The sequence below is a fragment of the Phocoena sinus genome, chromosome 5 (genome assembly GCF_008692025.1).
Source record: "Phocoena sinus isolate mPhoSin1 chromosome 5, mPhoSin1.pri, whole genome shotgun sequence".
Lineage (NCBI taxonomy): Eukaryota > Metazoa > Chordata > Mammalia > Artiodactyla > Phocoenidae > Phocoena > Phocoena sinus.
In genome coordinates, this window is record NC_045767.1 from 105104333 (window position 1) to 105128746 (window position 24414).

The 24414-nt window shown below is 35.2% G+C and overlaps 1 protein-coding gene across 1 annotated transcript in view; it reads left to right on the forward strand.

The window, feature by feature from the left end:
* Window positions 1–23016, forward strand: part of MAP9 (microtubule associated protein 9) — a 40529-nt gene extending 17513 nt beyond the window's left edge. Inside the window, 11 exon segments of the mRNA XM_032633078.1 lie at window positions 242–477; window positions 2254–2324; window positions 3578–3746; window positions 4602–4691; window positions 6404–6562; window positions 6684–6829; window positions 7008–7140; window positions 13545–16278; window positions 20249–20448; window positions 21296–21466; window positions 22716–23016. Of these exon segments, the coding sequence (XP_032488969.1) occupies window positions 242–477; window positions 2254–2324; window positions 3578–3746; window positions 4602–4691; window positions 6404–6562; window positions 6684–6829; window positions 7008–7140; window positions 13545–13667 (1127 nt within the window). The 3' untranslated portion in view covers window positions 13668–16278; window positions 20249–20448; window positions 21296–21466; window positions 22716–23016.
* The last annotated feature ends 1398 nt before the right edge of the window (window positions 23017–24414 follow it).

Consider the following 24414-nt stretch of genomic DNA (forward strand, 5'->3'; position numbering starts at 1 on the left):
TAGGGTTGTTATTCCATTTTCTAAGGTGTGTCAAATGCTTTAGTAGATTTAGTAGCCATTTTTTCTTTTGTAGCTCACTTGGGAAAAAAGTTTATTCAAGTTGAATATGATAGTTTTCTCCATTTATTATTTTGCAAGAAAGATTATAGACAGTTTTCATTTAACAAAAAGCAAATGAATCTGTTATCCACCTTATTAATTCAGAAGGGAGATTTAGTTCTGTTACTCTGTCACAAAATAGATCAGAATGAAGAATGCACTGAAAACCATAATTCCTTGAAATCAGTTGAAAATGAAGAGAGCTCAGTTTTGATAGACTTTGTTACTACACTTGAGAAACCCAAGGAAAGTCAAGTGACTGCTGATGACCTTGAAGAAGAAAAGGAGAAAGCTGAACTGATTATGAATGATAACTTAACAGTTGATGATCCACCACTGTTTCAACTTCAGAGTATCTTATGCACTGAGTCTGCAAAGGTATTTATATAAAATTGTACCTTCTATACTACAGCTTAAAATTCAAAATAGAACTTTTAAATATTTTATCTTCCATGTCAGGTACATCTGAATTATTTGTGGAAATAATGGTATTATACTGTCAAGTGATTCTTATTCAATAGAATTTTAACTTCAGGGAAGGTTTGCAGTGAAAATAATAAAACCCAACATTTCATTAAAAGTTAACAGAAGTATATGATCATAATATACTTTTAATATACCCCCAGAAGTGGGTATGTTTCTGTAGGTCTTCATGTTATAAAAATGCAGCTGTCTGGAATAATTTCTAAGGTTTTGAGTTAGTGAAGGATATTCCTTTGGATATCATTTTAAAATATTTTATAAATTTTAATGAAAATCTTTAAGAAAAGTTTATCAGCATCCATACTTATTTAAATGGATGGACAGGATCATTATCAGGAATATAATTATTATTACCTTGAGAACCAGATTTGTGATATGTAGGATTACTTGTCCCTACACTACGTTGCACCAGAGTACTATACTGTTAAAATTTATGGGGAGCATTTTTAGTCTTTATTTCTCCTAAATTTTCTTTTTTGTGTGTGTGGTATGTGGGTCTCTCACTGTTGTGGCCTCTCCCGTTGCAGAGCACAGGCTCCGGACACGCAGGCTCAGTGACCATGGCTCATGGGCCTAGCCACTCCATGGCATGTAGGATCTTCCCGGACCAGGACACGAACCCGTGTCCCCTGCATCGGCAGGCAGGCTCTCAACCACTGCGCCACCAGGGAAGCCCTATTTCTCCTAAATTTTCTTTATGCAGTTTCTCCTGCAGTTAATTGGTGGCTATGTATACTTATTACTAGGGAAGATAACAGTTAGCTGAAAACTTGTGGTTGAACAGGACTTTTATAAACAGAGTATTAAGTTTTTATTAAATTTTATGGAGAAGGTTCATTAAGCCACATTCCAGGTATATTGTCCTTAACCAGTTTCCTTAGGAAAAAGCTCTAATGCCAAGTTAGGGATGTGTTTACATCTGCTCTCACTTTAGTGTTAGCACCCATCTGTCCGTGTAAAGTAGAAAAGTTATTCCTTAAAAGGAAGAAGGGTATTCTGGGATTTATAGACAGGTCTTAGAAATGTTTAACAGAGGTAATTCTAAATTGGAACAGGTGATTTATATATAACAAGTAAGATTATAGCATAGTTCTTTTGAATGAATCCTTGGCTTTATTCTTACTCTCTACTGAGTGATCTGAAGTCTGATTAATCATTCCCCTCTAAGGTCTCTTTGTTGGATTCTCCCCATGGAATAAAAAGCAGACTCCTCACCACTGGAGATCTCATACGATTCTTCCCAGACCTTATACTCCTCAGCTTTCCCTGCCATTCACTGTGCCTCAGCATCTTTCACCTTTTTTGGTTTCTCAAAATTATCAAGCTCTCCATAGAACATCTTGTGGCCCTTTGTTATTCATCATTTGTCTGAGCTCTGATGTCGAGCCTTCAGGGAGGCCTTCCCTGACCAAATTCATTATTGTGGCTCGTCAACTCCACTCTGTCACTGTCACTGGACCCTAGTTTATCTCCTTCATGAGTGACATTAGTTTACGTGTTTATTGCCAGTCAACCTCCCTAAAATGTAATATCCTTATTTGTTCCTGGTGCCAGCTATACTTGACACATAGTAGATGCTTAAAAAACATCAATTTACTTGAAGATTGGCCTCTAAGTCTAACTGTGATCGATACAGTGAGTAATCCGTCTTTGGCTTTTTCTATTTAATAGAAAATAATTCAAGATAGAAATATGAAGAATAAAAAGTCAACAAATAATAGAGCATCCAATGCATCTGGCAGGTAATAAAGTTATCATTTTCCCTCAGTTATGGGTTTACATTCCAAGAAAACTAGTTTTAGTTTAACTTCTGTACAGTAAATTTCATTTGGTGTTACTTAATTTTCTTCATATGAGAAGAATGAAGTAGTTACTTCATGGTAAATCCCCCTAGTTGAATATATTCATTTATAAAAAGGAATTGATGGGCTTCCCTGGTGGCACAGCAGTTGAGAGTCTGCCTGCCGATGCAGGGGACACGGGTTCGTGCCCCGGTCCGGGAAGATCCCACATGCCGCGGAGTGGCTGGGCCCGTGAGCCATGGCCGCTGAGCCTGTGCATCCGGAGCCTGTGCTCCGCAACGGGAGAGGCCACAACAGTGAGAGGCCCACGTACCGCAAAAAAAAAAAAAAAAAAAGGAATTGATTAAGGATCCTCTATGTTCTACATTGCTCCTGGGATATAGTTTCTTTCTCCTATTTTTCCTGAGACAGTAGATATACAGTGGTAATAAAGCTGAAGTCCAGCATTCACCTTCTCTATTAAATGTCTTTGTCCAACACATGAAAAGTTGTACTTTAAACTTAGAGGTTCTATGGACTAAGTTGGTTTATTAAAATGATAAGAATTCATAAATGCTATTCAAAACCTTCTGAATCTTTTAAATTATCATTAGTCAAATATAACAGGGGTCAGCAAACATTTTCTGTAAATTTGTGAGTTAGTACATATGTCAGGTCTTGTAGGCCATATGGTCTCTGTTGTAACTACCCAGTTCTGCTATTGTAGCAGGGAAGACACTGTTGGCATTATGCAAATAAATGAAAAAGCCAGGGTGCAATAAACTTTATATACCAGAATAGATGGGGGGCCAGATTTTCCCACCAACCCTGAAATAGAGGTTACTAGTCTAACTTTATATTTAAGATGGTTTATGTAGCAAAATAACATAAGAAACTATTAAAACCTACTTATTAATACTGTCTTTTCCCATGTAACTTGAGTCCATGTTTGTTAAAAATGTTTTAATTACAAAACCTTAAAAGAAAAATGGCATTGAAGCTATATAACTTAAAGTAATAAAATTTAAATTAGATTGAATAGGGGTCTTTGTATACTAAGAACACATTTATTAAATTATTAAATTATAATGTATAATTATAATTTATTAAATTATAATGTAGTTTTCAAATACAGTATTTGCAAAATCTAATGAATCTGTCTTCTACCAAGTGCAGTTGTAATAGTTTATCTTGATTCATTTGGATCTTTTCAGATTAGTGACCTCTGAGTTCTTAAGGAAACCTGGTTCTCTAAGGAGAACTCCGTTGACAGTTCCCACTTCTCACTATTTAGGGACTTTGAGAGTCTTGGACCAAAAGCCCTCACAGAAACAGAGCACAGAACCTGACAGAGCAGATAACATAAGGGCAGCTGTTTATCAGGTAAAAAGGAAAATATTTTTTTTTAAATTAGAAGAATTAATCACTTACATAAGGTTTGTTTATCAGGAAGTAAAATGACCCTGTCAGAGATGATTTAATGTTTAATTTATTTCCTTTATAATACCTGAGCAATCCAAAGCTTTTTTTTATATATATATATATACTAAATTATCTCCTTCTAGGCTTTGTTTAACTGATCATAGTTGTTTTTAAAGAAAGAGAATATGCCATGGCAATTGATAAAAATACAGCAAAAGCAAAATGTAGTTGAGGTACACCTATGTTCTATACTTTTTCTCCTTTAAGTTTATATAGTTATGAACAAAAAGGGTTTTAATTTTTTTTTCTTTCCTGAGACTTTCTGTATTTGAGTTAAACTTACATAGAAGAAAGCTGTCCTAATTTTTTCACAATTCCAATAAAGAAGTCTTCTTTTTTTTTGTCTTATTTGTTGTACAGAATATAGTACACTTTGGAAAATTGTCCATGTGAATTTCTGAGAAAAATGTTAGTATATATAGTTGTACAGAATATAGTACACTTTGGAAAATTGTACAGAATATCGTACACTTTGGAAAATTGTTCATGTGAATTTCAGAGAAAAATGTTAATATATGTAGTCATTACATTACACATTATATTACACATACATAAATCATATACACATGATTTTCTTAATTCTTGCTCATCTTTACATATTAGAATATTATCAGAAAAAGAATGATACTAGTACATATAAAATCTATAAGTTTTATGTTTTGCTTTTTTAAAGTTTTAATCATATATTCAGAAATAAGAATTCTAATTCATTTGCAAAACTTTGAATATCATATAGCCTTTTTCTTGTTCCCACAGGAGTGGTTAGAAAAGAAAAATGTTTATTTACATGAAATGCACAGAATTAAAAGAATCGAAAGTGAAAACTTAAGGATTCAAAATGAACAGGTATTCTGAATATAGAAGTAAAAAATATTCTGGATTTTTAAGTCAGTAAAATAGTCTGAATGTTTAATACTTGTAAATCAACTGTTTTTTAAATGGTGAAATAAATTGTATATAAAAGAACTGATTTCTGATTTTATTTCTCTGGTACTTTATACATTTTTAGTTTGATATAAATATAACTGTTTTACATGAAAACATGGATACACAGAGATTTTTATTGTTTATATGTGAGCAATAGCTTTGGCACTACTGATTATGAACTTATTTTTTCTTGTGACCATGTACCTATTTCATTATTAAAAATTGACTTTGATACTACAACTTAGCCAGGAATATAAAGGGTCATCAGACATTAACCTTCAGTTTTCCCCTTTTCTATCTTGAGTTTTGTATGTATCTTCAAGACCAGCCTCTACCTGAGTATTTGCCCCTATCCTTCCCACTGACTGGAGCTGGACTCTCATTTCAGTCTCTCCTGTACTTCACCTTCTGCCTCTAACTCCTTCCTACAACATGCTCCAGTTCTTTCCCATCTTCTAAAGTAAAATCCCTGAAAAAAACAAAAGAAAAAAAACAACCCTTCATTGTGCTTTTTTTTTTTTTGCGGTATGCGGGCCTCTCACTGTTGTGGCCTCTCCCGTTGCGGAGCACAGGCTGAGGACACGCAGGCTCAGCAGCCATGGCTCACGGGCCCAGCCACTCCGCGGCATGTGGGATCTTCCTGGACCGGGGCACAAACCCGTGTCCCCTGCATCGGCAGGCGGACTCTCAACCACTGCGCCACCAGGGAAGCCCCCAGTATGCTTTTAATACTACCATGGATAGAAACATATTTCCCCAGCACACAGCACTGTGTGGAGCAGCCCTGCAGGGGACGTGCCTGGACACTGGCACTGCCTTTGCAGCATTATCTGCCACAGTCAGCGCCAGACACCCCATTTGCTCTTCACAACTCAGTGAGGGAGCTCATACTTTTACTTCTAAATTATGTTATCTCTATAATAAAGCTTTATATCATTTAATGCTAAGCAATATTATAAGGCAAACATAGAATATTATGGGATTAGATTGAAGTAAGTAAAGTAATAACATACTTGCTATATGTTCACCTACATATTTTCTAATCTGGCACATGTTTTCAACACTTGGGATATGTTTATGCAGTAAGAATTTTATGCTCTGATGTCAGTCAAAACTCAGGGTTAAAGCATAGATCTGTAGTTTACTGTGTGACTTGACCAATTTACCTTACTCTGACAGGCCAGAAAGGTAAAGTTAAAGTTAAAATATCAGGAAAGTTACAGGCCAGACAGGTAAAGTATATAACTTTATCTTTCTGGCCTGTAACTTTCCTGATATTTTTCTTTTAGTGCAATATTGCATTATGAGCACTTTGCAGTACCAGTTAGCCTTTTACAGTTTATTTTCATAGCATTTGTTCAGTATACTTCCAAAAAAAATTCCTTCCCATACATGGTAGTAGATCAATATCTGATAAATGTTTAAGAAAGGACATTTTAAAATGCAGTGAATAATTCAGATAACATTCTTTATCAATTAACTTCTCTAAATCTATTTTAAATAGATTGCTTTGAAACCTAATTTGATGAATATGAAGGGAATTAAAAAAATGAATGTATGTATATCTATATCTATCTATATTTGTCTATTTATACATATACATATTATTGTCTATTATTTTTCCAAAATAGAAAAGAGCTGCTAAGAGAGAAGAAGCCTTAGCATCATTTGAGGCCTGGAAAGCCATGAAAGAAAAGGAAGCAAAGAAGGTAGCTGCAAAAGAAAGGCTTGAGGAAAAAACCAAGAAGAAAACTGAAGAAAATGCTGTGAGAAAAAGAGAAGCACTGCAAGTATGCAATGGTTTTGAATATCTTAATTATCTTTAAAATATTTGAAAATTAATGATTAACTGTGGTTTTACTATTTTATTATATTCACATTAAATAAGAAAGTAACTCTGAACTTTTTCAGTCTTTTGAAAAATGGAAAGAGAAAAAGATGGACTATCTTAAAGAGAAAAGTAAAAAAGAGAAAGAATATGAAAGAGCAAAGAAACAGAAAGAGGAGGAAACTGTTGCTGAGAAAAGGAAAGATAACGTAACAGCTATTGAAAAATGGTAATCCAAAATAATAAATGTTTTGATAGATCTTAAATTAGTAACACTTTAGGCTTTTCTAAAATTCATTTACTTGAATGTTGCTAATGCTCTTAGTCTCATTATTGCAAAGACACATTAGGGAATCTTTATTATATATTCTCCTTTAACTTGCCAGTGTTTTGACTATCCTACATAGGAATGAAAAAAAGGAAGCTGTTTTCAAGGAAAAGGAAAAAGAGAAAATAAATAAGAAAAGAAAAGAAGAGCTGAAAAGAGCTGAGAAAAAAGATAAAGATAAACAAGCTCTTGATGAATATGAAAAATGGCTGGTAGGTGTTATTTGTTAATGCACTGTGTCTTTTAAATGTACTTGTTCTGACTTTTCTGTCCCTAATTCCAGTTCTATTTGTCCCATGCCTACTGACCATTTCTACCTGGAAGCTACCTTGTTGAATTCATTCTCTCCTACATATATCATAATTTATTTGATCTACTCATTTCTATTAATGATTCTACTATTCCTTAAAACACTCAGGCTTAAAACTTTAGTCATAATAATGTTCCTTACCTACATCCCCACATTTAGTCACTTACCAGTCATGCCCATTCGTCCTTTGCAATGATTCTCCTACCTAAAATTATAAAAAAGTGTACTGACAAGTGTATTACTGAAGGTATACCAGGTTAATTTAGGTGGAACTTGGTCCTGACACACAGTAAAATTGTATTTAATGAGAAAGTTATTCCATTTTTTATTTTCTTTTGATCTTTCTGATGACCTCGAGGAGACGGTCTTATTTAAGTGTTTTTTTAATGAAAGCAATCAAGTATGAACGTTGGGAGAAATGATATCTAGCAGGACTTTATATTCTTTGTTTCAATGTACTTATGTTTATAGTTACTTTTCAGTGATGGCAAGCAAAATACTGTTTTCTGTTTTAAAATATCAATATAAATATATATTTTATTCATTTATTTTTGAATAAGTAATACATTTCAGATGCATAAGTACTTTATGTGAATAGTTAACACATTCACATGTTCAGCAATCAAAAAGTGTAAAATTTCTCCACAGGGCTTAGGATCCAGTAGGGTTTCTTATCAAACTTTTTTGAATTCATGTCTATCAGCAAGTTAAAGAAATGTCATCCAGAGTATTTTTTTATTTGCATTTCTCTGGTTAGGATTGAGCTTGAGTATCCTTTCATTTATGTGAGGATAATTTATATTGTTTTTCCTGTAAAGTGTCAATTCATAAACTGAACATTTTTTCGTTGGTCTTTTTCTTACTGATTTCTAGAAGCTTTTTTATGTACTAGGGAAATTAGCCTACCATTTCTGATATGAGTTACAAATTTTTTCCCATTGTATTGTTAGTCTCTCAACTTTGCTTATATCATTATTTTAGTAAATTTATTTATTATTTATTTTTGGCTGTATTGGGTCTTCGCCTGCGCACACAGGCTTTCTCTAGTTGCGGTAAGCAGGGGCTACTCTTCATTGTGATGTGTGGGCTTCTCATAGCAGTGGCTTCTCTTGTGAAGCATGGGCTCTAGGGTGCATGGGCTTTTTAGTAGTTGTGGCACGCGGGCTCAGTAGTTCTTCCTCACGGGTTCTAGAGAACAGGCTCAGTAGTTGTGGCACATGGACTTAGTTGCTCTGCAGCATGTGGGATCTTCCTGGACCAGGGCTCAAACCCGTGTCCTCTGCATTGGCAGGTGGATTCTTAACCACTGTGCCACCAGGGAAGTCTTATATCATTTTATTCCATGAAGAATTTTATTTTATTTTCAGGTGTCAAATCTATCAGTCTTTTTTTATGGCTTCTGATTTTCAGGTGTAGTTGAAAGGACTTTCTCCAAAACTTAGGGTCAAAGCTCCCATTTTTCTTCAAATAACTTTATGATTTTATATTTAACATTTTAACATTTGCTCCACTTAGAATTTATCCTAGTGTATGATGGGAAATATGATTACATCTTTATTTTTTCCAAATGCATCTTTCATAAAACAGCACATCGTTTACCCACTGATTTGAGGTACTGCCTTTATTATATGATACATTAGATCATTCCCATATTTTCAGGTCTGTTTATTTCTTAACTTTCTGTTCCATTGGTCAATCTCACTGTACATACTCCAGTACAGCACTGTTTCATCATCAGGACTTTATATATTTTCATATATGTTTGGGTTAATCTCCCTTCATAACTCTTCATTCAATGTATTTCTGGATATTCTTGGGAGGTTTTTTTCCACATAAATTTTAGAATCAGTAGTAGCTAGAGACACACACAGGACCCAAAGCAGGCTATTTAAAGATAGGATAAAAAGATGCAACACTTAGGAATAAACTTAGGAAATGTGCAATACCAATATAGAGAAAACTTCTGAAGGACACAAATGAATACCTGAGAAATTAGAACAAAACTGTCCTTGTATAGAAACAATCTTATAATGATGCTATAAAGATGTCAGTTTTCCCTGAAGTAATTTACAAATTTAATGCAATCCTAATAAAAATACCAACAGCATTTATTGTTGTTTATGTGTTGACTTTAGTACTGCTATAATGCTAAATACATGCAGATAAACAGTAATAAGGCGATCAAAATTGGTTCAGTCGTTTGAATGAGGATAGTAGTGTTCTATGATGATTTCCTTAGATTAAACTCTTAAATAATGCTTTGTTCTAAGAAAAATTTAAAATCTTCTTATATTAAGGAGACGTATGCTAATTCTGCTAGTATCTTTTAAAGTAGTAACTGAATGTAAATGTTTCAGTTTTCAGTTTTATTTTCACATTGTCTTGAAAATGAGATAGAATTTCCTTAGTGACTAAGTCATAGTTAGGTACACAATGTTTTATTACGGTGGTTTGTCACTTTCTCATTCTAATCAATCCTCTGGAAAATAAAAACTTATCAAAGACCTAAGACAAAATAACTTGTTTTGGTATACAATATATCCCTACAATAGAGCTCTACCTAAAAAAAAAAAATCCATGTACAACATGTTACAGCTCTGTTCCCCATCTTACCAATTTCTTATTGAAATTTGTTTGCAGAGAGAATGGAAAAATACCCCTATACAGAAGAGCTAATTACTTCAATTTTCATGTAAAGTAACATCTCAAAATTTTGATGTACAACCTAGTTTTGGGAGTGAGCAATTGATGGGTCACTCTTTTAAGTGAAAATTGTAGCCAAAGATCAGGTAAGATGCTTCTTCAAGCTGGTTCCCAGATTAATTCATAGTTACCTTTAATAAGAAAATAAGCAAAAGATTCAGACCCTAACAAACAACAGACAGGAGGACTTTTTAAGAAACCTCTTTTAATTATTACTCAAGATAACATTGATTCATGTAAATTGATATTAAGGTTGATAATTAATTGCCTATTTTCTGCCCTAACTTTTTAGCACCTGCCAGCAAACTCAAGGTTGCTTCCAGTTCCTCTCTCTCCCTATGTTAAATGGAATGGACAGTGAGGTTTTTTCAGTCAGTTTCTGAGGACACAGCATGGTCACTGCTTTTCTCTCACCTAGCTAGAGGGCCTGCCTCTCTCTAAAGTAATAAGATGATTGACCGTGGTCCAATTACAGCTTTTATTTTCTCAGTTAGGATTCTGAAAGGAGGTTCTCTGTTTATTAGAAATAACAAAGATGAAAACATTCTCATGACGAAGAGCAAAATGTTAAGACAAAAAGAAAATTTCACACCTCTCTTCAATCCTTCTGTTGTATGTGAATAATTGCATGTTAATGGAACCTTACATTACCATATTCTTCTTGTGATATTATCAATTCCATTTATGTACTGATGAAAGAAGCATAGACACCTAATAATTTACCAAAATACCACTCCTCCCAAGCCATTCAGCCTGCAGAGGCAGGGTTGTCCAAGTGTTCCGTGACACCACTGCTCTTTAGAATACAAGGAAACCACTAAACTTTATAGTTTTAGCAGAAACTTGAAGAAATGGAGAGACAGTCCAAGCTGCAGGATGAAAGGCCAAATGCTATTAACATTTCAAGTATTCCTAGATCATTGTTTAGATTTCATATTAATCCTCAGATACTCAGTCATTTCTTGGAAGGGAGTAAAGCAGGGAAACGAAATGGTTCTAAAATTCACCTGGTATAATAAAAATGTGAGACGATGGAAGATAATATTTTCAAAATAATATGAAGAAGGACTGTACCAATCAAGCAATGAAATATGAATTTACCATTTCACTCTCCTGTGAATCTGCATTCTTCTACCCTCTTGGATTATTCCCATCAAGTCTCAGGATAAGTAATCTTAATAAAAATAAACTCTCTTAATTCATTTCCCTCCAGCTATGATCCTCATCTTTTTTAATAGCTAAACTGGAAAGTTTGTTTACACTTCCTTAGTTCTTCATATCCTTTTCATCCTCAGTAAACCCCCATCTTATCCCTTTTCTGAAACTAAACTAAACTTTGAGAGTTACGATTTTGCCAGAGCATCTAGACTATGGTATGTATTCTTTTCTGCCCTGTTTCCTAGGCCTCTGGGCATTCTGCACAGTCGATTTCCCCTTCCACTTGAGCTGTCTCCTCCTCTGCTGCCATGTTCCCCGGTTTACCTCTCAGCATTCTGCCTTTCTTCTCCAAATCACCTGTTGACAGCTCTTTTTTTTTTTTTTTTCAAACCTGTGTTCTAAATTTTACCATGGCCTGCCAGACCCCGCCTGATCTTACACGTATACCTTGTCATTCTCATCTGGACCCCGCTCCCATCTCCCTCCAGGCTTTATTCACACTGGCTCTCTGGCTTCCTCTCCCATCCCAAGTTTTCCCCACTTGTCAGAGTCCTCACACACACTCTTCTGTCTGTGTGGGGTGCCCTCCCCTCAGTGCACATCACCAGTGGCTCCTCTTACCCATCACGTCTCAAAGTGACTTTCCCTGAATCCACTTTTCTTTGAAAGCAAGTACTTCCTTTCATTTTTTATCAATCACAACAGCTTATTTATATGTTTCGTAGAATTTCACACAATTTGGAATTATCTCTTGTTTATGTACTTGTTTATTAACCATCTATTTTGAAAGTTCCCTAAGGGACAGGAACAGTAACCTGTGTGTTTGTATTTTATAATCACTTCATGCATGGCTCCCTTATACTGCTTGACCCAGAGTAAGAGCTCAGTGCTTAACATTGAATGAATGAACACAAATTATAGTATAGTACAAGTAGAATAATAGCTTCAGAACCTGTTACCTGTAAGGATGTACTATATAATAAAGGAACACAAATTAGTGGATGTGAGGCAATAACAATTGGGATTATTTGTGACATTTGGACATAAAATCACTTCAAACAATTACTTTACTGCAATACAAACTTCAGAAGATTTAAACATTAAATATAAAATGCCAAACAATAGAATACAGTATATTAATAATAAAAAATCAGTATATTTGCTGGCTGGAGGGTAATTTCCTACAACTTTGGAGAATAAATCATTATTGTCCAGCAAAGTCGAACATATTCATACCTTACAAACTGGCAATTTCACTCCTAGGCATATACTTGGAGAGAAAATCTTGGCTTATAAGCACAAGGAATCAAACAGGGATATATTTACAGCAGCATTGTCTTTGTGTGGAAAAAACATTAGAACATCATGTCTTCAACACCAAAATTGATTAGTAAACTGTGATATGTTGATATACTGGAATTCTGTGCATCAGTGAACTAGAGCTACAGCTCCATATAGATGGATCTTAGAAATATGGTCATAAATAAAAGATGCAAAAGAATATATAGCATGGTACCTTTTAGCATAAACTCAAAAAACCTGCAAAACTCAAAAAACCTGCAAAACAAAATTATTTGTTGTTTGGGGATGAATGCGTGTGTGTAAAGGTATTAAGGGATGCACTGCAACTATAAGCACTAAATTCAGTAATGGTTATCTCTGGATGGTGGAGAGAAAGCAGGTGTGGTGAGGGAGTGGGTACAGGGGCTGCACAAGTATTGGTCATGTTTTATTTCAAAAGGCAGGTAGTGGGTACACAAATTTTGACTATATTACTCTTTAAACAGTTTAGTTGTCTATGGTTGAACTATTAATTTTTTGGTAAAAAATTAATGACTAAAAATAACGTAGATAAAATGCTGCAAGGATAATATTTATTATATTAAAATGTAAATTGCTAAAAATTACAAGCACCAATAACCATACAGTTAGAAGAGCCAAATAACAGAGCAAAAACTTCACAAAAGCACTAAAGAAATGAAAATGTATTCAAGCTCAATAACAAGCAAAGAAACATGAACCTCAATATTCAAATATTTTTAAACACTGAGAAGTATCCTCTGCTGCCGTCACATATTCAACCTTTGCACCCAGTAAATTTATTTCTGAGACTCTGTTCTCAGAAAGTCATCACTAACTTCTAATAATTATTCTCTTTGAATTATGGGATTACAGGTCTTTTTTTCCTATTTTACATAATTCTTTTTAAATATTATCACTTTTAATATTTAAAAAATTAAGTGGTGTGTTAACGCCTATTGATAGTATGCTCATAAATTAGCAATATTCCCTAGCTGTTATTACTTTATAACCAATTAAGCTAGCAAATGACATTTAAATACCTTATAATGATTATTTTGTTCTTCAGCAAGAAACTTGATTTGAAAATAATGGTCATATTTGTATATAAATTTATATATAAACAGTTTTCTATTTTCTCTTTAGGAAAAAAAAGAAAGGAAGGAAAGAATTGAACGGAAACAAAAGAAACATCATCCCTTTCTTGAAAATGAGGCACTTCCTCCATGGAGCCCTCCAAGCAGAACTGTGTTCTCAAAAGTGTTTTGATAATTCTTATTCTTGCATTATTTAGTTATTTATCAATTCACCAATTTTAGCCAAACTAAATTTAAAACTATTAATTCAATTATTTATAGTTAGAAGAGTCTATTTTAATTAAATTCCGTTCACTTCTGCTGACAATGAAAAAGATGCTTTACAGTTTAATCAGTGAAAACATTGAAAGCATTTTTGAACTGTAGATAAAGTGCTTCAAATGAAGAGCTAATAATCATATTGCTTTTACCATTGAAATACATAACCCTTTATCATGTCCTGATCATTTGTATAGTCTGATGATTCATGATCACTTTCCCTAACCTGTGCATGTTATTAGTATGTTTATTCTCCAATATAAAAAGAAAACCATCTAGGTACCATAATCATAGAAATAATTGAGTTTGCGAATGATTGCACCTCTAGATTCGGGTTTTAAAAAGAATGGTCACTGGGGAGTATGCAAATATTATTTCTTCTAAAACTAATCTTTAGCTCAAAGTAGTTGCATTTGCACTGTGCAAGTTAGACTTTTGGTCAACTGAGGCAGTAGTTCAGTAGAATCATGCAATCACTGAGGCATTTTATTTAAGAATGTTGCCATATGTTTTAATATGAGTATACTTTATCTGTTTTTGCTTAAGTGACAGTCATAGGCGCTTTATAATGAGCAGACCTCTGAAATGTGTCTTCCTAAATTCTATCTCACTTTACTATTTCATTGATATCAAAAGATGTCCATTTCATGGTAATTATATACATTACTTATGGAAATTCCACAAGAGTCCAAGGTCATTATCACTATTTTTATTTTCCAAACTAAAGCCATAAAGATGATAATGGCAATTTTTGTCCTCTTAGCTAATCCAGAGTCATCTACCTTATATTTAGAAGACAGCTGTATGGGAAGGTAATTTGTAGAAAATGTCCAAAGAATCTATTTATTTGATCTCTGCATATCCTCATTAATCGGACTCATACTTGAACTGGTCAACTAGTTTATCACAGACCAAATATATGCTCTCAGAGTTGAAATGCTACTGCAACCAATGATGCAATGCAATGATAGATGAGAAAAAAGTTACTATTTATGAAGTACCTGTTGTATCCTCTCTACTAGATCTTTACAAGTATTATTTTTGATCTTTACAACAACTATTCAGAGTACGTGTTATTAGCTTCATTTTGCAGATAAAAATACTGAGACTCAGAGAAATCAAAGAACTTGCCACTCATTTAGCATGTGACTGAGCTGGGATTAGAGCTAATGAAGTCTCTCTACCTCTAGAATTCAGATGCTCATGTTCATGCTCTCATGTGACCTCAGAAAACTGTAAATTCTGTCAAGACCTCTGTATTATATCAACCTTAAAAACACATTTTACTTCTCAGATCCTAAAATCATGTATTGTTTCCCAGAGATTATCTTTCCTTTAAGAAATAGCTGTTTGTTATTAGAAACAGTTAACCTCATTAGATCTTCAAAATGAAAAAAATAATTCATAGTATTTATGGAGTTAGTCAAATGCCCGTGTCTAGTATTAGAATGTCAGAGCACCCAGCGGGTTATGGAACTTAGGCTTTCAGATAGTTACTCGGGAGGTTTCACACTCTGAGGATTAGCCTTCTTGCTGCAGTGGATGTGCAAGGTAAGAAAGGTGTCGTGGATCACTTTGTAAGATCACATCAGGGCTACAGATAAATTTAAAAATTTCATAAATAAAACTGGAAGCCTTTTTATAATACTGGAACTAGGAGAATCTGTCATGAAATTGAACTAATTACCAGCAGTATCAGTATGGGATTTAGGGCCTCCCTTAGTTCATTTGTGTGTCCCCCACAGTACCAAACAGAAAAGATTAAGTATTTATTGTATTGAATTCTATTCAGGGCTTAAAAGATATTTGCAAATTCCAGGGAAGTAAAAGGAAAAATAGAAAAATGTACAGCTACTTTTATGAATGTGAGATCTTAAGTGTGTGTGTCATAGATTTCACATTAAATATTGACTTAAGCATTCTGAACATTTTCTTCTAATTTATCATGCATAGTGGATTAACTGTTATCACCTCTGAGTTGTGAGAATTGAAGTTAATTAATTAATATAAAGAATATGGCACATAAGAAAAGGCTTAATAAATGTTCATTGTTTTCACTTCCTACCTTGAGCCGTTTGTTTCCCCACCTCATGTTTGTGAGAAGGTTAACATGGATGAGGCTGATAATGATGAGTTAACATTTCACTTGGTTGGCATATAAGAAGAAATCTCTGCTTTCCTCACCAGTCTAGGTTGTAGCACTCAAAAGAGAATATAGAGGTGACCTGCGTTTGGGACCTTCTAAAAAGAAATCTAAATACTAATTCCTTAGCATTACTTGTGAGGTCAGTGAAAAGGGAAATTGAGGTGTTTGCAAAGACCCAAGTCATTTCCCTCAAATGGGATTTTCATCTTGCTACGCTAAATAATATATTATTTCCTGTTTACAGCAAGCTGTGCTGATTGAATTGTCTAGTTGAATGAAATCACCTCTTTGCCTATAGCAGAAATAAAGCTGAGTTCTCAGAGCTGGATGAAAATACAGTGCTACTTACTTTGAGATCCAAAGGGGAGAATCAAGCCAGGTAATATTCTCCTGAATGTATTTGTCTATTTAAAGTGTATGCTTTCCCCATATTTCTTTAGAAATTATCAGATATCAATATCATTAACTTTCATTAAGTTTTTATTATGAGGGAATGTTAATTCAAATGAAAGACACTAAAAGCCTATAGATTTTCAGATTAAACTTCTAGTTGTGTAAACTGTATTGAGCACTTAAAGAATGCTGACATTTAAAGTAAAAGGAATTTAATGAATATTTTAAAACATTACTGAGAATAATTTCCCTAGAAACTTAAATAATAATACTAAAAAGTAAAATTTTATTCAGAAATGAAGTTTCATAATAACCAAGAAAATTAGTGACATAAATAAAAAGAAACAATATGGCATTTTAGATCAGTAGGAGGTTAAAATTTTCTTAATGTAAGAAAATAAGAACTGTTCAGGGATAACAATATTCCAGTGGTTTGTATTGTACCACATTTTGAAAATGTTAGTAGTTCATTTATTGTTTTATATAGTATTGAAACTGATATTTTTCATGTTGCCAAAGCAGTACCTGATAGTAGTTAGGTGTCCAAAGGTATATGTACCTTAGAATGATATAACTGTGAATCTGAAAGGAATTTTAATAAGCCTGGCCCAGACTTATTTCTAAATTGAAGAAACTGATTTCCAAAGCCTCTGACTTGCTCAGGCTCACACAAATGACTATAAGAAATCTAGAGTGACAACTCAGGTATCAGGTTTCCCAGCTGTAGACTGTCCACCATTCCACAATTTTGATAATCTGATAAAAGTTTTGCACTAACTCTTGTAACTGTGGTTATTAATGTCATTGATTTTTATCCTCTCAAATGTGCCCTTGCTCTTTCACGGCCTTCTCCATAACTGTCCACCAGATCAGAACTGTTTGTGCACCTACACTGTCACTGAAAATGTGGGGAAATACTGACATTTTTAAAATCCTGAGTCATGGGCTAAGATACAGTAGAGAAAAAGAATTTTACAAAATAGGAGAAATTGTCAAAATAGCTCCCAAGAATAAACTAATACAGAAAACACATTTTCCTGATTTAATTTTGACTCTGCTTTCAATAGTGCTCTATTAAAAAGTATTTAAACCCATATGCCTCTATTCTACACAATTATCCTGCTTCCTAGGTACATTGGCTGACAGAAATAATGAATACTATGTAACATTTAACTGAAGACTTCTCTGAATTCTTTTTACTTTAAAATTTCCTGTGATTTGGTTATTTTGAAACATGTGTTACATATAGTTGTATAATGTTAACTTGGGTCAACTGAATCCTTGGTATTGGATTTAGGATGTTTTAAGAATTATTTTAGGAGATGTGTTTAATGTCTGCTTTTTAGTAGCATATTTTTATGTAATGTTTAATTAAAGTGAACCATACAAGATTTATTTTATTGGGTGATATTATTTATTGACTCTGCCCAAATGTATTTCATAATGATAGAAAATATGGCATGAGTTATATTTGTGGGCTAAAGGTGAAATAATCATATTTTGTTGATATATCTTATTAAAAATCACTGAAAATTTGGATATAAAACTTTTTTACTTAAAACACTATACAAATTACAAAGGTAATGTAAGTATATAATTATTAATAACTAGAAAATGCAAATAGCAAAAATTACCCACATTGTCTTTTCCCAGAGACAATCATAATCATAATTATTTTGTTTTCTTCCAGTTTTTATTTTCTAGTTCATTTTCCTCCATACATGAAATTAAGCTGAGAGTCAATAATGTAGAAGTACAGTTTCCTCTCTTTTCTCCTCTAATTTTCTCTGTGTCTCTATTGCTCTACCATGCTGCTATATGTCTGTATACATATGTGTGTAAAGGTATGTGTGTATATTATATAAAATACAACACATGCACATACATGCCTATATTCAAACATACATATTTTTATTCTTTAAAAATGAGATCAAACTACATATTTGGTAACCAGATTTTTTCCACTCAACAGTATATAATGAACATATTTCCATGTTATTACACCTTTCAAATAATCTTTGATGCAACTACAATTTATTTAACCTATTTTTGAGCAATTTGTTTCCTTAAGAATGTTGACTATAATAAGTAATAATACAGTCAACATTCTTGTAGTCAATAGCCTTGTTATTAGTGATGGTAGACCTCATTAAATTTGTGAAATGAAAAAATAATTCAGAATATTTAAGGGGTTAGTCAAACGCCTGTATCTAGTATTAAAATGTCAAAACAGGGCTTCCCTGGTGGTGCAGTGGTTGAGAGTCCGCCTGCCGATGCAGGGGACACGGGTTTATGCCCCGGTCTGGGAAGATCTCACATGCCGCGGAGCAACTGGGCCCGTGAGCTATGGCCGCTGAGCCTGCGCCTCCGGAGCCTGTGCTCCGCAACGGGAGAGGCCACAGCAGTGAGAAGCCCGCGTACCGCAAAAAAAAAAAAAAAAAGTCAAAACATCCAGTGGGTTATGGAACTTAGGCTTTGAGACAGTCACTCAGGAGGTTTCACACTCTAAGGATTAGCCTTCTTGCTGCAGTGCATGTACAAGTTGAGAAAAGTGTCATGGATCGCTTTGTAAGATCACATCAGTGCTACAGATAAATAAATTTCATAAGTAAAGCTAGGAACAGATTCATACTGCCAGGACTATAAAACATGGAATGGGAGTTTAATGGGTACAGAATTTCAGTTTTGCAAGATACAAAGAGTTCTGGAGATTGTTTGCACAACCATGTGAATATCCTCAAAATTATGTAACTGTACACTTAAAAAGTGATTGCATTATGTTGGGAAAGCTTATGTATATTCTAATATTTACAGTTAAATAGATTGAGCCCTATCAAGAAAACTCTTCTTTTTTCTTGGTGTACTTCTTATTTTTTTTACTTTTTTTTTTTTTTCGGTACGTGGGCGTCTCACCACTGCGGCCCCTCCCGCTGCGGAGCACAGGCTCCGGAAACGCAGGCTCAGCGGCCATGGCCCACGGGCCCAGCTGCTCCGCGGCACGTGGGATCTTCCCAGAACGGGGCACGAACCCGCGTACCCTGGATCAGCAGGCGGACTCTCAACCACTGCGCCACCAGGGAAGCCCTTGGTGTACTCCTTTTAGGCAACAACAATGAAAAAGAAAAAAAGAAAGAAAGAGAGGAAGGAAGGGGAAGAAAGGAAAGAAAAAGAAAGGAAAGAGAGAGAGAAAGGAAGAAAGAAAGAAAAGGAAAGAGGGGAGCCAGACTAGGGCTCACTGGCTCATTCAGTCTAAAGCAGTGGTCCCCAACCTTTTTGGCACCAGGGACTGGTTTTGGGGAAGACAATTTTTCCACGGACTGGGGGCGGAGATGGGGATGGTTCAGGTGGTAATGCGAGCGATGGGGAGCATCAGATGAAGCTTTGCTCACTCACTGGTCACCTCCTGCTGTACGGCCCAGTTCCTAACAGGCCACTGACAAATACCAGTCTGCAGCCCAGGAGTTGGGGACCTCTGGTTTAAAGAATGAATCCTGAGTAGAATTATTTTTTTAACTAGGGCTGAAATTCAGATATGCCCAAGTGTGGATGCTGAATCCAGACCCTGCAGCTGTGCCTCGACCCTGATGAGTGGAGGGAGTGGTCACTCTGTAGCTACTTGTTTCTCAGTAGATCTAGAGCTCAGAGTTACACTTTTAAGGCTTGTGATTTTGATCTCCACAAATGCTACCAGATGTTGATTGTTCTATATCAAAACTGTTAGTTCATCAAGTGGTGAACAAGCTGCCATATGCCAGACTCTTTTATGAAGCTTTTGGGATATGGCAGTAATAGACAGACACGGGAACTTATATGCAAGTTGGGAGGAGACAAACAGAAATCACTAAACAAAAAACAAAATAATTTTAGTCTCTGATAAATTCTGTGAAGAAGTTAAAATAATTTAATGTGATAAAGCATGACGGGGATCTAGAAGATGTTTAGCAATTTTTTTTTAGCAATAAGAATAGAGGAGGCATCTCTGAAGAAACAATATTTGAGTTGTGACCTGAAATGATGAGAAGACAACCCCAGGATGACTGTTGGAAGAATGGTCCAAGCAGAAGGCACACTGAGTGCGAAGGCTTTGAGGAGGAAAAAAGCCAACATTGCTTGGTGATGAACAAGGAGCAGAGAGTAAGGAAATGAAGCCAGAAAGGTACGTAGGCTCTAGCGTATGCAAAGACTTAGAAGCCATTTTAAGGAGTCTGAATTTAATTCCAAGTGCAATGGGAAGGTTTTAGTTTGGGACCTAAATGATCTGACATGTACCTTAAAAAGTTCCCTCAGGCTCCTGTGTGGGGGATAGCTTGTTGGAAGATTTCTTTCCTGTCCTGGTAGAGATTGATGGAGACTTGGTCTGGGGGTTGTAGCAGTGGAGGTAATGAGAAGTGGTTGGATTTAAGATACAGTTGGGTGGTAGAAAAATAGACTTTTCTAATGGACTGAGTAGGAGATATGAAGGATAGAGAAAAGTCAACAACGACTTCAGGGTTTCATCATAGCCTTTGCCAATGGATGGGTGGTGATGCCTTTTATTCAGATAAGCATGACGGTGAAAGATTTTGGGGTGTGAGGGGTGGTGATAGATTTGAGGGAATTGGTCCTAGATATTTCAGAGCCTAGTTGAAGAGATTAGGGGAAAGAGATGCTGATTGACCTGAGTATATGTCTGACCCTGCTTGCTCCTTAATTAATGTATACCTACAAAATCCCATGACACAATTTCATTCAAGGGGCACTTCAAGCCTGGGCCATGATCTTTACCAGGATGCAGTCATGTCTTATGACAACCTATGCCTGGTATTAAGCCCAATCACACACAAGTCCAATGACCACTTCCCTTGCTGTTTGGTGAGTCTTTTCTGCCTTCTCCCACCATATTTAGTAGGGGCTACTTCAGTATATCATGTCCAGGGGTAATGGTAACAAAAGAGATTTCTCTGTGTTTTTACTTCCAGGAAGTTGCTTGCCCCATGTGACTTTTTTTTTCACTCTTTTTCCAGCAACTTTCTAATTTTGCATATCAGTAAATATATGGGAAGATCAATGTTTGTCAAGCAAAACACAAACACAAACTTAATATTCTACTCCAGAGCTAACAGCTGATAGATTCACAAAATACTGAATTCACAAGTGTTTTATTGTGATTTATAATAAGAAAAATACATACATATGTAAGTATATATTTATATATATAATATATACATTTTTATATATATATATGTATATATAGGTCTTCATCCCCATTTCTGGCACAGAGCTCCTAAAACGCTTGGAATTTTCTAGTAAGTGATGACAGCAACATAGATGTCTTGTGTTATGTTAATGAGGTCACTTTTGGAAAGCCCTTAGGTAACTTAAGGATGGAGGCTGGTTGCCAGGAGACCCAACTATGTGATTGGAGAATTGGAACTTTCAGTCCTACCCCCTAACCTCTGGGGAAGGGAAAGGGGTTGGAGGTTGAATCAATTGACTATGTCTAATAATTTAATCAATCATGTTTATGTAATGAAACCTCCATAAAACCTCAAAAGGACGGGTTCAGAGTGCTTCAGGGTTGGTGAACACGTGGAAATTTGGAGAGAGTAGCATGCCTGGAGAGGGCATGGAAGCTCTGTGCCCTTACCCATATCTTTCCCTATGTATCTCTTGCATCTAGCAGTTCCTTAATTATATATTTTTATAATAAACCAGTAATCTAGTGAGTAAAATGTTTATCCGAGTTCTGTGAAAACTCTAGCAAATTAAACCAACCCAAGAAGGGGGTCGTGGGAACCTCCAGTCTGCAGCCCATTGGTCAGAAGCACAGGTGATAACCTGGGCTTGTGATTGGCATCTGAACTGGGGTGAGGTACTGGGGTGTGAACACAACACAATCTTGAGGAACTGAGCCCTTATATTGTCAGAATGGAGTTGAATTGTAGACACCCAACTTGTGTCACAGAATTGCTTATTGGTGGTGTGGGAAAACCTCCACACATCGGAATCTGAGTGCAGAACCCACTTAACCAGTTACAAAAGAGTATACAGTAAAAAATAAGTCTCTCTACTGTTCTCAGCCCGGGTACCCCTTTCCAGAAAGCAACTGTCATTACTAGTTTTTTGTTTGTCCTTCCAAAGATGTCGCATATATTAAAAGTATATAATTATTCGTTCTCTTAACCCCTTCAAATGATAGTATACTACATGTACTATTCTGCACATTGCTTATATCTTGGAAAACTTCCCAGATTAATGCATATAGAATTACCTTGTTCTTATTTATAGCTACATGCTATTACATTACATGGATATTTGATAGTGTATTCAAACAGTTCCCTTTTGAAAGACAATTTCTTTCCAATCCTTTGGTATTACAGTGTCAAGTAATAGATCAGCTATACAGTAATTTTAACATTAACATGCTATTTTACTCGTATACAGGGGAAACCAAGCAATAGATTGATTTCATCTAAAAATGAAAGAAAAAAAAGCCAAGAGGAATTATATAAGAGGAAAGAAAAAAAGGCAAAAGGAAGAAGAAAAACGTGCTGACAATGTGTATGTGTGACCTGTATTTTTCTATCCTTGGGTAAGCTGCTGACTACCTGGCAGTGCTCAGAGGCCAGTTGGGGTATTCTGCCTCGGACCATCTGGATAGATCATTAGAGAAAACAATTTCAGTTGGTTACAGAGTCTTTGAAAAACCTTGAGATTGGAATCAATAAAGTATATCTGAAAGGCTGTCCCAGGAAAATCATTTTCTGTGTCTCTGGTTAGCAGTTTACCTTATTCAAGCCAGGACTGCACCATTTCCCTCATTGGATTTCCTCACAAAAATACTGCAGGGAAGAATTCTGTACATGTGATTTTACACGTGGAAAAGTATAATGGTAGCATCAACGCTGACAATTGGATTGCTAGATTGAAACATATGTGCATTTTAACTATGAGAGATGTTACCATACTGGCCTACACAATATACTGTCAACTTTTTCCACTTTACCTCCAACTCACATTTAATTTCTAGTATTTCAATACACACTGACTTGATTTAGAACACAAGAATATTTAAAATTTTACCAAGAAACTTAATTGCTCTTATTTTTCTTAAAACATGGAGCCATTTCTTTTTGTATTTTGTAAATAGATATTTATTAGAGTATAATTGCTTCACAATACTGTGTTAGTTTCTGTTGCACAACAAAGCAAATCAGCAATATGCATACACATATCCCCATATCCTCTCCCTCTTGAGCTTCCCTCCCATCCTCCCTATCCCACCCCTGTATGTCATCACAAAGCACTGAGCCAATCTCCTTGCGCTATGCTGCCGCTTCCCACCAGCCAACTATTTTACATTCAGTAGTGTATATATGTCAATGCTACTCTCACTTCACCTCAGCGTCACCCTCCCACCCCATGTCATCAAGTCCATTCTCTATGTCTACGTCTTTATTCCTGCCCTGAAACTAGGTGCATCGTACCATTTTTTTTTTACATTCCATATATATGCGTTTGCATAAGGTATTTATTTTTCTCTTGACTTCACTCTGTATGACAGACTCTAGGTCCATCCACCTCACTACAAATAACTCGATTTCATTTCGTTTTATGGCTGAGTAATATTCCATTGTATATATGGGCCACATCTTTTTTATCCATTCATCTGTCAGTGGACATTTAGGTTGGTTCCATGTCCTGGCTGTTGTAAATAGTGCTGCAAGGAACATTGTGGTGCATGTCTCTTTCTGAATTATGGTTTTCTCAGGGTATATGACCAGTAGTGGGATTGCTGGGTCATATGGTAGTTCTACTTTTAGTTTTTTAAGGAAGCTCCATACTATTTTCCATAGTGGTTGTATCAATTTACATTCCCACTGACAGTGTAGGAGGGTTCCCTTTTCACCACACCCTTTCCAGCATTTATTGTTTCCAGCTTTTTTCATAATGACCATTCTGACCAGGGTGAGGTGATATCTCATTATAGTTTTGATTTGCATTTCTCTAATAATTAGTGATGTTGAGCATCTTTTCATGTGCCTCTTGGCCATCTGTATGTCTTCCTTGGTGAAATGTCTATTTAGGTCTTCCACCCATTTTTTAACTGGATTTTTTTTTTTTTTTTTTTTTTTAGATTTAG